The following is a 16,163-nucleotide window of genomic DNA, read 5'->3' on the forward strand; positions in this document are numbered from 1 at the left end:
TTAAAGATCTGAGGGCCAACTGCCACCAGAGCCAGCACCACCATCACCCCAATGAGCCACTTGACTGACCAATGAGCTTACACTCCGTGCGAGGCTGACACCCACTGGAACCCACCAAAAGAACCTGCCTCATGTACTCCCCTTCTGAGTCTGGGCAATTATTTTAATCCCACTGCCCCAGTCTCCCAGCCAAACATCCTACTATGGTCTCTGGATTACATTACTGGAAGTGTTTGTAAAACCAGCACCAACAAGTTCTGGTGCTGCCCATTATTCCAGACATCATTGCAGTAAAACACAGGTGTGAACTGTACCCTCCCCTACTTCACAGCTCCAGGCTGGAAAAGGCAGTACCTCATCTGTGAAAATGCCTAAAGTGACACAGAGTGATGAAACAGGAATAGTTCTGTGGCCTTACTTCTGTGTTTTCCTACAATAAAAGTACACCTGAATAGAGATCTGTACGGGCTGAGCAGAGTTAGGATAACCATCCCAAGTGATTTCCAAGGACTTACTGATCAGTGATCACCAAAAAAAGCCAGGGAACACATTCAAGAGCTTTACTAGAAAACCAGGAGCACTGTTTCTTCTGACTCAAGACAGTTCCTGTGGAAAGGCACTGCAAGACCTGCCAGTGTCTGACATGAGAAGTTTTTCCTCCAAGTGTTCAACACCAGCAGTGGCTGTCACCGTCCTCCCCAGGTCACAGCCTGTACCAGAGCTACCAAAATTCCCCTACACCACCTCAGTCCACAGCAGTGACACAGAGCAGAAGGCACAGATTTCACCCTCCCAGGCCAAAATAACACTCCAAGCCATCAAGACAAAACATTTACTTACAAACTGGCCAAATATTTTCTAGGAATTACTGAAAACAGACACTCACTGTCAGGGCAGGTTTTTTGCAGTTATGTTTAAAATGCCAACCACTTCTCCAGGAGGTATCCAAAGCATCTCCTGCGAGACAGACACTGGAACATGCTGAAGCCAAACAAAGCCCATTTCCCACCCCAAAAAAAACCCCTTAAAAATTATTTATTTTCTCCAAGATTGCCCTGATCTGCAGTGTATTCCAATGATTTTCAAGGAGCACTTTTGTTTCCTGAAATCCAGGGTTTCTCCTAGACTTGGTTGCCACTGTGAATGTCTTAATTCTCCTCCAGCACAGGAGATTGCACACAACAGTCACATGGTCCATCATTAAGAGGCTTTTACTCCTCTTTGCCCTTTAAAACACCAGTAAAGGGACAAAGCCATGTTCTTTCAGATAACTGGAAGAAAACACAGGGAGGAAAAAAATTATGGAAGGGGAGCACTTGTGTTGGGGACAACTGTTACTATATTTAGTTGCCTTGTTCTGCAAGCTGCTGAGCATCTGTTTCAGTGATGGTGAACGACGGGTTTTTTCCAGCATTAATTAGGTGAACCCAAACCACTGCTCCCACCACTTCCCCAAGCTCACATCTCCCAGATCACAACCCGGATTTGCTACTTATTTCACCTGAACAGTGGATCTCCAATCCTGGCACCGGCTGCATTTCTATTTCAGGGTGCCTTAACAGCTCAGTTGAAAGGAAATACAGAGCACTGGTTTTTGAAAGGGAAGTATTTGGGTAAGAAACTGAAAGACAATTTCAATGTATTCAAATGCATGGAGAATCTCTCCTTTGCAATCCCCTTTAATACCAAGGAAACAGATTTTTAAAAGGGCTTCTGAGGAAAAAAATAGTTCTGCTCATGTAAGCCAGGGCTTCTTGAGACCAGCTTCAGTATTCTCTAATTTGAGAGAAGAATTCACAGCAGGGAATGTTATTTCTATTCACCTCAGTAAACTAAACAAACCAATCAGGAGCATTTGGGGAAGAAGAATAAAAACATGTATTTCTTCGAAATTCTTAATTCATCTCTTTACAGAATTCTTTGTGAGGCTCCAAATCCCAGCAAAGTTCCCACAGTAGATGGTTAAGTGAAGCGGGGTAGGAGAGGCAGCAAACCCTCCATACTCCTGCCGAGCTGTAAGTTTCAGGAGTTTCCCCTGAATTTTTGCTTCTTTAGAAACAAGATGGTTGTTTCTCAAACAGGGACCACGCAACAACCCAGCCAGCAGGCTTCCATCTGGGAAGGACAGTATTTCCCAAACCCAGTGGAAAAACAAACACTGGGGCGAGCTGCTCAGAGGTTCCGGGGGTAAGGCGATTCCCGGCCGCAGCCCAGCCGAGGTTTTCGGCGGTTTTCCCCCAAACCTCGCCCCGCTCCCATGGCTCCCAAGGCTCAGCCTCCCCGCACGCGCTTCGTTCGCCCTATTCCCAGGCTGGGGGATGGGTGGGAACCGGGCTCTGCCAAGCCCCGCTCCCTCCGAAAAGACTTTCTCTCCCAACTACAGCGTCCTTTCCAAGGAGGGAGCCTTCCCCTTGCCACCTCCACGGCCGGGTAGCCGCTTCCCTTCCCTCTGGAGGAACCCACCGCGCCGTGCGAGCCTTGTGTAGCGCCTGTCCCTTCCCCCAGGCGAGCACGGGCATACAAAGGAAGCCTTGCTCCATTGTCCACCTACAGCACCTACACACCGAGCCTCGGAGCCGGCTCCCCGCTAACCCCCTCGCCCCTTTTCCAGCCACAAATATTCCAGTGGGTACATCCCACTAGCATTCGGAGGCGGCGTGTCATTCCCTCCCCCTGCTTTAGTACCTGCAGCCAAAGGGCTGAAGCGTGTTTTAACTGTTTACTGCCGTGAGATCAGCCTCATTCAAACACACAAATCCTGGGCAAAAATCACTTCGGAAAAACAGGGAGAAATGCCTGGCTACAAAGCTCCTTCCCAAACCTCCGATCGCAATTTGCCGAGGTAGAAACAACCAAAAAAAGGTAATTAATTCAGCGCCTGCCATTTTTCCCATCCATCTCCAAGCAACAGTACCATGGCAACTTTTTCCCTCCTTTAATACAGCTTATAAAAGGAGGAGGACTGGACAAAATAAAACCGAGGAATGTCAGATTTGCACCGTGGAGCGCCCATTCCCTCAGCTAGTTATGGCTGGAATTAACCAAATAACTCTAGAGCGAGCCTTTTCCCCCCAAAACCTGGCTTTGTAAACAGCACTGGGTCACGTAACCTGGACTTGAGGGACACGACAAACCACCCTGAATACACATCCACCATCCCGCGCCTTCACCAAGCGGCGAATTCTCGGCTCAGGGGGATAATAAAGGTGAAAAAAGGTGAAGCTTGATTAAAACAGGGCAATTTCAGAGCGATGAGGATGCAGAGATAGGGGTTGCCTGCTACAGCAGCTGAGGCCAGGAGGATGGAGGGGGATGTGAGACCCCTAGTCCTTCCACAACAGACGACCAGAAACCAGGGAAGAAGCGCTGGGACCTTCCTTTCTCCCCCTCGATGTCACCGCATCTATTTTTCCCATGGTGACTCATTATTAAGGACGCTCCGTCATTTTTCCAGCACAGGAAGATTAAAGGAAGCTTCAAAATCCATTTTTTTCTGCTGCTGGTGGGATTAAAGCAAAGCCCCTGGAGGTGTCATGAGCTGAGCAGGGCTCGTTACTCTCTTTTTCTTCCTAAAAACCAGCTTCCAGAGCAGGGTGCATCAACTTGAGAGCATTTCCACAGGAAAAAGGTGTTGCTGAGGCTGTGAGGAAGAAGTCTCTTCCTCCTCCTCCTCGCAGGGAAAGACGGAGGGAGGAGGGAAAAAACCCAACCATGCAAACAGCTACTACTTCCTTATGAGCGGGATTAACCTATGCAATAAAAAAAAAAAAAACCAACCAAAAAAAAAAAAACACCACACACCACAAGGAAAAACAACCCAGCACGATATAAGGAGTCCAGACTGCTTCCCGCGTGCAGGATCCCGTGTTTTCTCCGTGGGTTTGTGTGATCTTTTTTTTTCCCCCAGAGTCACGTTTTCGCAGCTGCAGGCGCTTCGGTTCCCACAGCTCGCTGCACCTCGGGGGTACACGCAGCATCCTCCACGGCTCCAGGTGGGAGGGAAACGCAGTGAAATAGGCGAAAATAAATAGAAAAAGTCCGAGCGTGGAATAATTTCGGGGAAAAAAAAAAAAAAAAAAGGAATAGAATGGAAAACAAATCGGCCAGGCTCAGCGCAGCCTCCCGACATCCTCGGCATGGGAGTCGCTCCGCGCCGACCTCCGAGCCCCACTCGCTGCTGCTCCGTCGTTTCGGGTCCATTTTTAGCCTTTTTTGTATTTCCCCGCTCCGGTCGCGCCGCCGATCCCGCCATGGCGCGGGTTATTTACAGCGCTGTTTTCCTCCTCCTCTCCACGGGAACCGCCGTCCCCGCGCACTCCTCCCCCCCTTTCCCACGTTTTTCCCCTCGTTTTTCCCCACACCGCGGGTCGGGCCGGACGGGGCCCCGTCGTCGCTCCCCACTCACCGCTTGAAGTGCTCGATGATCTTCTCCTCGCGCACGTTCTCCGGCAGGTTGCCCACCCAAAGGTGCCTGGTTTCCCGGACCATGCTGCGCGGCGCGGGGCGAGCCCGCCGCCCGTGCCCCGGCTCCCGGCCGCCGCCTGCCCCCGCGCCGCGCCGCCGGCCGCCGCTCGCCGCCCGCCGCCGCCTCCGCCTCGCCCTCCGCCCCTTCCGCCGCGGGGCCCGGCCGCCCTCAGCGCCACCGGCCGCCGGACTGCACCATCCCCGCCGGGGGGGCCCCCTGCCCGCCGGGCCGGCTGCCGGGCGCCGGGCTCGCTCTCCGCCGCGGCTGCGCTCCCTCGCCGGCTCCCCCCGCCGCGCCGCCCGCTCGCTCGCTCCCGCTGCCTCCTCCTGCTCCTCCTCCGGCAGCGGCAGCGCGGCGCCCCCGCCGCCGCCTCCTCCTCCTTCCCCCCCCCGCGCTCCCGCTGCTCCGCCGGCCCGGCCGCGCTCGCTCGCTCGCTCGCCCCCCCTCCCCTTCCCTTTTCCCTTCCCTTGCCCGCGCCTCGCGCAGCGCCACACGGGGGCCCCCGCGCAGGCGCACTGCGCCCCGGGGCGCGCGCCGCGGGGTTGGCGGGGGGGCGGGGCGAGAGCGCGCACCTCCCCGCGCGGAGTGGGGGGGAAGCGGGAATGCGCGTGCGCGGAGCGGGCGGGGCAGTGGGGGTGTGAGAAACGGAGGGACAGGAGAATTGGGGGACGAGAGAATTGGGGTGAGGGTGTGAGAAACGGGGGGATGGGAGAATTGGGGTGGGGGTGCGAGTGAATTGGGGGGACGAGAGAATTGCGGTGAGGGTGTGAGAAACGGGGGGATGAGAGAATTGGGGTGGCGGGTGTGGGAAACGGAGGGACAAGAGAATTGGGGTGGGGGTGCGGGAAACGGAGGGACGAGAGAATTAGGATTGTGAAACAGTGGGAGAATCAGACAATGGGGGGTTGTAAGACAACGAGGGGTTCTGAGTCTTATTGGGGGGCTGTGAGGATCATTACAGGGGCTTTGAAAATTGTAATGGGGCTGTGAGAGATGTAACAGGCTCTGCAAGAATTGTAGTGAGGGGCTGTGAGAAATGTTCGGGGGCTCTGGGAGTCGTGACAGGGCTGTGAGAAAAGGGACTGGGAGATTCACAGTGCTGGGCTGGGGGAGTTGGAACAGGGAGCTGTGAGAGACAGACCGGGTTGCACTGCAAGGGTAACGTCCTGCTGGCACAGCTCAAAGGGGCTTCACCTAGCCAGGGGGCCCTGCTGACCCCCAAACCTACAGCTCCCCCTAATCCCAAAAGGATTCCAAAATCCTGGGGCACAAGCTACCTTCATCCCCAGGTGTGCACACACCCAGCCGTGGCCACGGGGCAGACAAGTAAAAAGTGAATGGAGGTGATGGCAGGGAGGGCCCCATGCTGCCATGGCTCTGGTGTCTAAGGGCTCCAAAGGCCAGAGCAGCAGGAACCGCCAGTGGGGCTGCAGGGGGATCACCAAACCCCCTTGGCTGCTCTACATGCTCCTCTCTACTGACACAGGGACAACGTGTCATCCTAAGACACTCCCTCCACCGAAGCAGGGTGTCCTGAGTTGTACTTCCTCCAACAGAAGGGAGACCAGGCTGCCCTGGAAACCACACAGGAGAAACTCCCACTGTGGGAAGGATTCACCTCCCGCTCCCCCACGGGGGCTGGCACAGCTCCTTAATTAACACAGGGTGAAGAAACTGCCCGTTGCCAATATCACCCGTCTCTAGTTGCCTGACATGTCACACACCAGCTCTGCAACATACAACTAGACATTTTTTAACCCACAAAAACTTCTTTTCCACCAAAATATGCCACTGCACTGATAAGACACCTATTTCTATGACCCAAAATGAAAATTAGATCCCATTGTGAGACCCTGAGCAGCTTGAGGTCAGGATAAAACACACCCACAGCCAGGAGTGTTGGTGTTTACAGCCTTCGCTGCTTTCACCACAGAGCAAACCTGTATTTCAGTATTTTCCATGGCCAAAGTCTGCTGATGACGTTTTGGTATTGATCAACCCCATGTTTTATTTGTCACAGCTGCCTTTTGCCACCCAGTCTGGCCGAACACCGTAACCTTCCGGCAACAAGTCCACCTTGCTACTGGTCAAAGTCACCGAGCTGTAGTGGCTTAACAAACATGCAAATCTCCTGATTTAATCACATCTCTGACGTGCATGGACTCGAGCTGTGGTGGCCCCAAGCCTTATCCCCGACTCCAGTGGCTGCAAGCCCATCCTTTGGCAGCCCAATGCCTCAGTTTCCCCAGTGATGATGGGCTCTGCCAAACTGGGATCTACTGATTAATTAAAAACCCCAACAATTCCTTGCACGCAAACCATCTATTATTCAAAACGTGTGATGGAGCCACGTGCACACAAGAAAATGCGCCGCCAGCACGCTCCACCGGCACTTCCAGTATGGAACTGGGCTCAGCTTTCCATTTTTTTACCTGATGGGAAGCCCAAGGAGCAGTCTGTACATATCTCTGCCTTTAAGGGGGTCTCAATTTCAGAGATGAAAAGCCCAAACCAAAACTGCCCAAAAATCAAACAGCTTTTACATGACAAATTCTCCCTCTCTGATGGAGAGCACTTGCTGGAACTGCAATCCCAACTGTTCTTTCTCCCTGCTGGGGTGGCATCTCCAAGAGACAGGAGGAAACCACTCCAGATCCCAGGTCCTTCCAGAGCATCTCACACGGAGTCACTGCTGTCACTCGGCCATCTCATGGGACATGCAGGGCTGGGAGCTGTCACAAACAAAGCCATCGACTCTGTTGACAGGAGAGGGTTGAGATGAGTGCCAGGAGGGCTCCATTTACACAACAGCTGGAAGAGCAGCACAAAACTCGGCTGATGACGCAAAACAAAGCTCTGGACCATGGTGATACTCTTCAAATGCTTTGCAGGGAAGCTCCTCCTAGTTGCAACCACACCAGCGATGCTGCTGTAACCAGATCCCCCCAGCTCAGTCAAAGATTTTAAAGAACACAGACCCAAGCTGGAGAGCAGAGCAGGTACAACCCTCCCCTCAGCAGGCCAGAGGGGCTGTGACAAAAGACCAACACCATCTTTGTCTCTGAGGAACAGACAGACATGTGTGCCAGCCCAGTGTCCTGCCATGAGCAACAGTGTGAGGAGCACCCAGGGGTGAGATACGCCTGCACTGCCCTGTGTGCTGCCCTTCCCAGGGGCCAAACAGCTGAGGACAAGGAGAGCTGAGCTGCTCTCCCTGACCCTCAGCCTTTGGGATACACACTGCAAAGAAGAATTTAAATTACTCCTGGGAGGGTGTAGCTGAGAGCCCAGCTATCTCTGGACAACTCTGCCAGCCCCACAGTTAAAACATTTGGATGTTTCTTATCAGTGCTTGGAGAGGATTAAAGTGCCAGGCCATTTATTAGTGAGGGAGCAGGTTATAAACCCATCTCAGCTTGAACACCACGTTCATGTCAGGAAAAGCAAGGCAAGAACAGGACGGATCAAAAGAGGGCCATTAAAGGCGTGAGAAAATGGGGCTGCCATATAAGGAGCTAATAAAGTTAGCAGCTCTCCAGTTTGAAGGAAAAAAAAAGGCAGGAGAAGTGGAAAACATCCTTGGGGTCCACACAACAGCCTCTTTTTCAGGAGGAAAAACCAATAAATAGAAGTGGGCACACATAATGCTTCAAAAGGCAGGTTTATCCATTTTGAACACAGCGCCTTTCCCGAGCGGCAGAGCTGCCACGCATCGCTGAGACTGCTCACCAAATGTTTCAAAAAGTAAAGATTAAATACTGAACAAGGACAGCAACCAGGACTCTGTTGGCTCAGACTGTAACTGCCTACCCTCAAGTCTGGCTCAGCAACATCTCTTTGTGGCATGCTGGGAAAGGGGGACACTACACCTCTTGCTGGCTACATCAGCCAGGATTCACAGGGATCTGAGTGGGAACACGAGGGTTCTCCCCACCACCAGTGCACAGCCAGTTCCTTTGCTTTCTGTAAAAAAGCAGGAGGTTTCTCAGCAAAGAGCCCCCAAAAAACACTCAGAGTGTTCCTTTGTTTGAGCCAGCCAGCTCCAGCCACCATCTTGTCAGGATAAAATGTATTTACATGTCTTCCTTGCTCATTGATAGTATTTATTAAAAGAACACTATGACAGCTGAATATCAATTTCCCAGCTAAGCTTTTATCTCCTTTTTAAGCCAGCCTGAATTATTGGCCTAATTTTACAGTTTACCCATTCTGCTTTATGCTCGTTTTCTCCAAGAAAGAATTGGTGCTATTTGATTTTTAGGCCCATTTGTTGCCAAGACAGAGGCTATGGGCTTAGGGGCTGAAAACACTTGGAGCACAGAGCCAGGTTCTGGAGTCTTAACAACACAAAGCACAGGATTTATGTTAATAAAGCTCTTGATTTTGGTTCTTTTTGAGGGTTAGTGCTCCAAATGTTCCTGATGAGATGACTCTGTGCAGAAAACTCCCTTCACATTTTTTAAATGCAACATTTAGTAATTTATTTTCTGACGCTCTTCCCTGTGGTATTCTTATCCACAGTGCCAGGGACAGGAGCTGCCACATAATGCCACCATTTTAGCCAGTGGCTTAGCACCAACCACATCCCACAGCCCAGTATACAGGGGCCCCTGGACTTCAGTTGACATTGAACCCCCTTTTATCTCTATATAAAAGCACATTTCTCTTTTTAAAATTCCCTCTACAAAGAACCAGAGGTTTCTTCAGCAGCAGACCCCAGTGTGATGGCTAAGCCATCACAGCTAAGGACTGCAAAAGAGTTTACTCTTGCTTATGGTGTGGTAGATATATTAGAAAAAACACCCTTTTTTTAGCCTGTTGTTGGGAAAAAAAAATATCACAGGAATATCCCAGGAATATCACAATGCCAGCTTCTGCCCTGCTTCCCCTTGCCCCCAAACTCCTGTGCAACCATGTGCCAGAGGGCTGTGTCTGCTCACCTCACTAGAGTTCTCCTCAAACACAGGGCTTTCATCACTAGACAGGACTATGGCCATCCAGGCTGCAAAAGATCACCTTTTAAGGGAAAACTAAAGAAAACAAACATAAAAAAGACAGCTCTATGTGATTTGATATCCAAACAGGACAACTGCAAAGGATATAAACCCCCTAGGACTGGTTAGATCATCGAATCCTTTACTTTGCCATTTTTAACACCAAATTGTTGCATTAACTCTACATCCAGATGTGATTTTTACCTGTGTGCAATGCCCAGAAGAAAAAAAAAAAAAACCCTCAGAAATTACACTGGAAATGTTACAGGACAAGGCTTTAGCACAAGCCCCACAGTCCAAACCTGCAAGCTATAGGCTGCTCTTCCCACATTCCACATTGGATTGAGCAGCACAGCCAGCACAAAATAAACTCTGAGCCACCACCATCTGAGCTTTGGTTTCATCAAACACCATTTTGATACCACAGCAACGTGATGGTGTTTAAATGAAGAGGAGTGACCCCATGGCTGTGGAGTTACCACTCCTTCACTCCAGAGAAAGCACAAAGAGAAATATTTGTGCATCAACACCTGCTGCGCTCTAAAGCCTCTCCTCCAACACGGCATGGGAGAAGTTCCTCGTCTGCCTTTGGCTTTTATTTTCACCTCTGAAGATCTCACAGTGCAGCTTTTTAACTCCTTGGGCTAAGAGTGAAGCTTGAAAGCCTGTGGTTTTCTCCTGAACAGAGGAGTGGAGGTTTGTATCACTTTTTGGCACTGGAAATTCAGGTTTTGTTTAGCTTGGAAATATCATGGAAGTAGCTCGAGCAACTCTTCAGGGTGGTAAAAGTTCAGTGCTCACAAGGCAATTCTCAGTCGTTTATCCTAAACTGCCAAAGGAAAGTAATTTAGAGTCCCACAGGGTGTGCCAGCCTGAAAAATGTGGAATCATCCCAACAGGCAGCTTCTTGCTCCTCTGAACCTCCCTGCCAGCAAAGGCCTATGAAGAGTACAAGGTGTATCTCCAAACCAACACAGCCCTAACGAAGGAATAAAATCCAAATCCCTGTCCACACTGCCTTGTTCCATTCAAGGCTTTAGGCACATTGTTCACACACCTACCACGGGGAGCAGAGTACAAAACCTGGCCTGGCCACCTCATCCCCATCCTGCACTTAATTTTGGCCAAAACCAAGGATAAAGCCGTAGCTGTGCTAGAAATCCCTGCAGCAACCAGTCAGTGAAATAATTTCTCCTAAGGGGCTTCTCCAGGGCTGGGTCAGCCAGCGGCATGCATGGAATCTCGATGTGATATCCTCATTAAGAGTGGCTAACGACCCCCAGCACTCCCTGTGCACTAATGACTGCGGGAAGCTGCGCTTCCAAGCCATGTGTGACCTGGCAGAGACTAGCACCAGGTCTCTGGTTATTACCTTTGCAACACAACAAAAGAAAGGACACCCAGCAAGGAAGCATTTCCCTTCTTGCTGGTGAGTGAGCAGGACTCTGAGGAATGGAGTAATAAACCAGCTGCATCTCGCAGGAGCAAGTTCACAGAGAAAAAAAAATGTAATTCAAGGGGACCCTGATCTTCATCACCACCATTTAAGATGTTCAACACTCCCTCCGACCTCCGCTGCCTTTGCCTGAGCAAAATTAGGAGGAATAGACTATCCCATGTAGGTCTGTGGGCTTGGAGGGAAAAGGGCCCCACAGTTTTGCTCCCTGGAGGCACCCGCTCTCCCCACCCCTTTTGTGTGTATTTTTTTTAACGTGCCACACATCAGCACAATGCTGACAAGGGCTTTGTATGTTTTCTGCCTATGCAGCAGTTCAAGACACACAACTCTGGATTTTTTGAAAGGGAAAGGGGGAGGGAGCTGCCCTTTGCTGTACTGTTTAATTGCACTGCTTACTCTTCTGCATGACCACAGGGAAGAGAAAAAGCACCAAGATTTAAAAACAGAACCATTTTTAGTAGCCAAAAGGGTCAAACTCAGTCTTCTCACAAGACACAGTGGAGCTCAGAATAAAATCTACCAGAGACAAGAAAAAAATTATAAATCACCAGGGTTTCTTCTCTGGAGTTGGATGTGAACCCAGAAAACAGCTCATCCATCCTCACTTGCTGCTGTTACACTCTCCACATTTGCACACCTGCCAATGCAGATTCCAGCACTGAAAAAAAATGGAGGGAAAGGTCTGGAAAGCTGGACTGTCAGTTTTTCCACCTGCCAGGAACAGCTCAACGAAGGCCGGGTGGCTGAGCTCCAAGGAGCAGCGAGCAGAGCACGTTACCAGCCTTCTGGAGTTCCCATCTCACATGCACATGCGTGATTCGGACAGCGCTGGCAAACAGCTTCCTTCAAAAATAAGGATGACTAATCCACAGCAGCGCCGCTTTATTTATTTATTTTAAAGGCCACAAGGCAGAGCTTTTTCCAGAAGCATCAGCCTTTGTGAACCAGCAAGCAGTGGGAAGGGGAAGCCCTGGGACCCACTCATGCTCTGCAGAGAGAAGTAACCACAGGAACACTGTGGGTTTGTGTGGCCCATGTGTGACACATGCAGACATGGCTGGAGCCTTGTCCCTCATGTTTCTGGCAAGGCCAGATCTCACTGCCTGGGTGACTCCTGGATCCCTGCATGGTTTGCAGGGATCTGCTGTGGAGAAGGGTTTCATAAACAACACAGTTTCCCTTGGAAAAATAAACAAACAAACAAAACAGGAAAAAAATAAGGCATGAAACAGTTTTAACCCATAACTGCAGCATCTCCCTGGGTGCTGGAAACAAACAGGGTGCAGGGATTTGGGATCAAAGCAGAGCACCTGAATAGCTCAGTGGGCCCAGTCCCCCCCAGCAAGGTCGCTCTGGCCCGCAGGGACACACATTAGTGCTCCAGTGCAAGGCTGTGCTGGAACCGCAGTGGAGGCAGCGCTGCAGGAGGTCACTTAGGGACTGAAAAAAGGGAATGGATTTAAAAAAAAAAAATTTAAAAAAAAAATCCATCAGCAGATGTTTAATGACATAGAGCAAATCCACAGCTCGGCTCTGGAAAGCTGCGCAGCTGGAGGGAGAACAGCCCAGTTCCCAGGACACAGCAAATATTCTGCATGTACGGATTTAGGTTACAGCTTTTAGTCAGCCCCACACCCCCCCCCCCCCCCCCCCCCCCCCCCCCCCAAAAAAAAAAAAAAAAAAAAAAAAAAAAAAAAAAAAAAAAAAAAAAAAAAAAAAAAAAAAAAAAAAAAGCCAACTAAATTTGTCATCTTTTTAAGCACTCAGAAATTGAGGTTTGCCACCAAAGTGATTTTGGGTGGTGGCACCATTAAATACTTACCCACCTCACAGCCAAGGGCTGCACAATCTGAAATTTGTGAGTGTTTGCAAATGGTTTGGAAAGCTTTCCAAGGAAGGTGCTGTACGATTGTAAATCCTTCCCGTTATTAATAAAAAGGAGCTATTGTTCCAGTTCTAATCAAGCCTTGTCTCCAGCTGGGGAATTTTAAAATGCAATTCAAAACACACAGAGGAAAAAAAAAATAAAAGATCATGAGGAAGCTTCGGGAAAAGAAACAAAACCAACCAACAAAACCAAAACAAAACAGTGAAAGAGAAATGGGAGGGGGGGAAGGAAAATAAAAAAATAATACTCCTGCTATTTAAAATGAATTCCGAGCAGGAGCATGCTGGGGCGGAGGGGGAATTCCCTCTTCCACCGCCTGGGAAAGGTCACTTAAGCCATCGGTGCCATGGCCACGAAGGAGCAGAGCTGCGGCGCTGCCAACCCTGCCTCATCCATCTCCATCAGCGACAGCTCTGCTTTCCATTTATTTAGAGTGGAAAAAACAAAAAAAAACCCAAACCCACCAAAAAAAAAAAAAAAAAAAATCCCCAAACCCCTCCAAGACGCAAACACCTCCCAGTGCTCTGTTTTCAAGGCTGGGGAACGGAGCAAGGGGGAGCGGCTTGGAATGAGGCTCCCAGCCAGGGAGAGGTGGCGCATCCTCCGCATCCTCCTCCTCCTCCTGCCCGGCGCTGCGGCAAAGGCGCCGCAGTGGGGGCTCCCTGCCCCCGTGGAAACTTCTGGAACAAGCAGCCAAGCTGGAGAGAGGAGAGAAACCTTTATACCCGCAGAGGGGAGAGGAAAAAAAAACCCAAACCCGTGTAATAAAAGGGAGAGGACTGCACAAGGCCGGGAAAAATAAGAGATCTCTGTAAAAGTGAAGCCCTCGAGCGGCTCCGGCAGCCCCGGCTCAGGGGGTGGTGCAGCCGCCTCGGCTCGAAACAAAACGCCCCAACAAAGCGTATTAAAAAAAAAAAAAAAAAAAAAAAAAAAAAAAAAAAAAAAAAAGAGAGAGAGAGAAAAAAAAATGGTGGTGTTTTTAGCGCGACATGGTGGGATAAAGGAGCTGATCCCTCCTCCTGGATCTACAGCAAAGCCGGCCATTGCAGTTCCATTTATCCTTTTTTTGTGCTGTGAATTGTCTGATAAGGACTATTGGGTTGCATTTGCAGCTTCACTTACTCCGGATTGGTTCTGCTGTGCTTTTTTCCTTTTTGTTTCTTTTTCATTGTTTGTTTTGGTGGTTTTTTTTTCCTGGGTGTATTTTTTTTCCTCTTTTTCATTAAAAAATAATCCTTCCCAAATCTCCCAAGGAAAATCTACATCTCTGTGGAACAAATAAAACATTCAGGCACAAACTTCCATCATGGACTGTAAAAAAAGAGATGGGTTGGTTTTTGTTACTTTTTCTTCTTTTATTTTTATTTTTGATGGCATTTTTTTCTCCCGCTTTTAGGACACATGGTAGTAGGAAACCAATGGAGGAAAACAAAGGTAATATATATATATATATATATATATAAAATCAAAGATATATTGGGCCAAAGTTATAGTGATTATAAAAAAATTATAGTTTTTAGGTGCGTGGGTTTATTTTATATTTTAAGTACTCCCTGGGAAAAGATCATATATATAAAAATATGAAATATATAGCAGTATTTATATATGTATATTTAATAAATATATACAAGTATTTATGTATCCATAGAAATAAAAGAGCATCTGTATGGGCCTAAATCTGCAATTCTGTGGGAAAAATTAGTATTTTCAGGTACGTGGCTTTTAAGAATTAAGGGGCAATGTTACAGCCTGTAACAACACTCTGATGCAGGAAAAAAGGGTAAGGCAACATTAAAAGAATATTTAAAAAAAAAAAAAACCCCAACAAAACAAAAAACAAAACAAAACAACAAAAAAAAAACCAAAAAAAAAAAAAAAAAAAAAAAGCATAGTACCTTGGCTACAGCCTCCAACAACGAGCGTGTGGATGTTAGGGGATTTGGGGTTTTTTAATGGTATTATCACGTCTGATCACACCAATATATGATTTTAATTAAGCAAATGGCGGGCGAGCTGTCGTGGGGAGCAGGCGAGCAGCGATGGCTTCTTCCCATACCACTCCGACTCCGATGATAAATCAATCCTCATGCGTTTGGGACTTTTTTTTCTTGTGTTGTTTTTTTTTTTTTTTTCTTAAGCACTTTTGGGGATTTTCCATGCCGTGAGGAGACCGGGAGATGGCGGCTTCAACCCCTGCGAAGGAGAAAAGCGGTGGAAAAGCGAAGAATTAGGCATAAAACTACCCACCTTGGGAGCGTGTGTGGTGATGATGAAGGGTGGGGGGCATGTGGAAAGCGCAATACAGGGCCAAAACCCCTCAGCTGTGAGGGGAAAAAAATAACATTTTAGGGGTATAACTGGGGGAGCGGGGGGAGATGAGGTGAAGGGAGAAACCGGGGGCTCCACCATGGCCGAATAAAAATGCGCATTTCTGGCTATTTTCACATCCTTTCGCTAAGGCGCCGAAGAGAAAAGGGCGGGGTGGGGGGGGGGGGAATAAGAAGAAGGTCAGGTTTCACCCGCAGCGCTTTCGCCGCCCGCACGAAGGGGATTCCCACAGGATCAGAACCCTCCGCTGTGCCCACACCGCTCCTCGCCTGTCCTTCCCCCCGCTCTCCGCCCGCCGCCATTTTGTCGCCTCAGAGCCGCTCCCGCGGCCCTGACGGGCGGCCATTTTGTGAAGCGAGAGCGGGGGGGCAGCGCCTGAGGGGCCCTGAGGGACAGCCACGGCCGGCGCCGCCTTTTGTCGCCCCAAACCCTCCTTTCCGTCCTCATTTTATATTTTTTTTCTCCAGGGGTTTCTCTTTTTCCTCGCGAAACACTTCGTGCTTTACTCCCCGCCTGAAGTCCCATCGCTTCAGCAAAAAACCAAACTATAAAATAAAAAACCAACATACTCAGATGAAGCAATCCAATAAATGAGATTAAAGCATATTCCCCACCTTGGCTGTGAGGAAAAGTTTAGCAGCACGGAGAATTAAGGTATATATTATTATATACATATTTATTCCCCTTCCTTCTCCACTTTTTTCCCCCAGTGATAAATCCCTGACATCAATAATCCATCTTGACAAAGGGGATAACCTCTTCGAAAAATATCCATGTTTTTATTTCAATAAAACACCTCACTCACACTGCTTTACTGGACATTTCATCACAATAAAGATATAACTTAAACCACTCAAAGCCAAATCTGGGTGAAAATTGGTCATTTTCAGGAAATAGGGCTGCGGGATGCTGTAATCACTGATACAATTAAGGAAATCTGGGATATGAAATAGCAAGAAGCTGCTCACAGGTGTGTGCTGTGTGTCTGTTCACAGAAATAGGGTGGGTTGGGCTTTTAATCCTTTATTT

The 16,163-nt window shown here is 49.1% G+C and overlaps 1 protein-coding gene and 1 long non-coding RNA gene across 5 annotated transcripts in view; both read right to left on the minus strand.

Moving 5' to 3' along the window:
- Positions 1-4,569, minus strand: part of SPEN (spen family transcriptional repressor) — a 66,097-nt gene extending 61,528 nt beyond the window's left edge. For 3 of the 4 annotated variants that reach the window (XM_030231470.2, XM_030231471.2, XM_009095746.4), the window contains exon 1: positions 4,406-4,569. In XM_030231470.2, coding sequence (XP_030087330.1) covers positions 4,406-4,488 — 83 coding nt within the window. In that variant the 5' untranslated portion in view covers positions 4,489-4,569. Of the gene's footprint in view, positions 1-3,801; positions 3,822-4,405 lie in introns of those variants that run through there. The other variant, XM_050982331.1, reaches the window with a different exon arrangement.
- Positions 4,570-5,159: 590 nt separating this feature from the next.
- On the minus strand, positions 5,160-14,948 carry LOC127060322 (uncharacterized). Its single transcript, XR_007779233.1, has 5 exons — positions 14,702-14,948; positions 12,745-14,117; positions 11,467-11,576; positions 9,406-9,495; positions 5,160-7,276 (listed from the first exon to the last, which is right to left on the minus strand). It is a non-coding gene; the product is annotated as an uncharacterized LOC127060322 (long non-coding RNA).
- Between the last annotated feature and the right edge of the window lie 1,215 nt (positions 14,949-16,163).

This window comes from Serinus canaria, chromosome 21, assembly GCF_022539315.1.
Source record: "Serinus canaria isolate serCan28SL12 chromosome 21, serCan2020, whole genome shotgun sequence".
NCBI lineage: Eukaryota > Metazoa > Chordata > Aves > Passeriformes > Fringillidae > Serinus > Serinus canaria.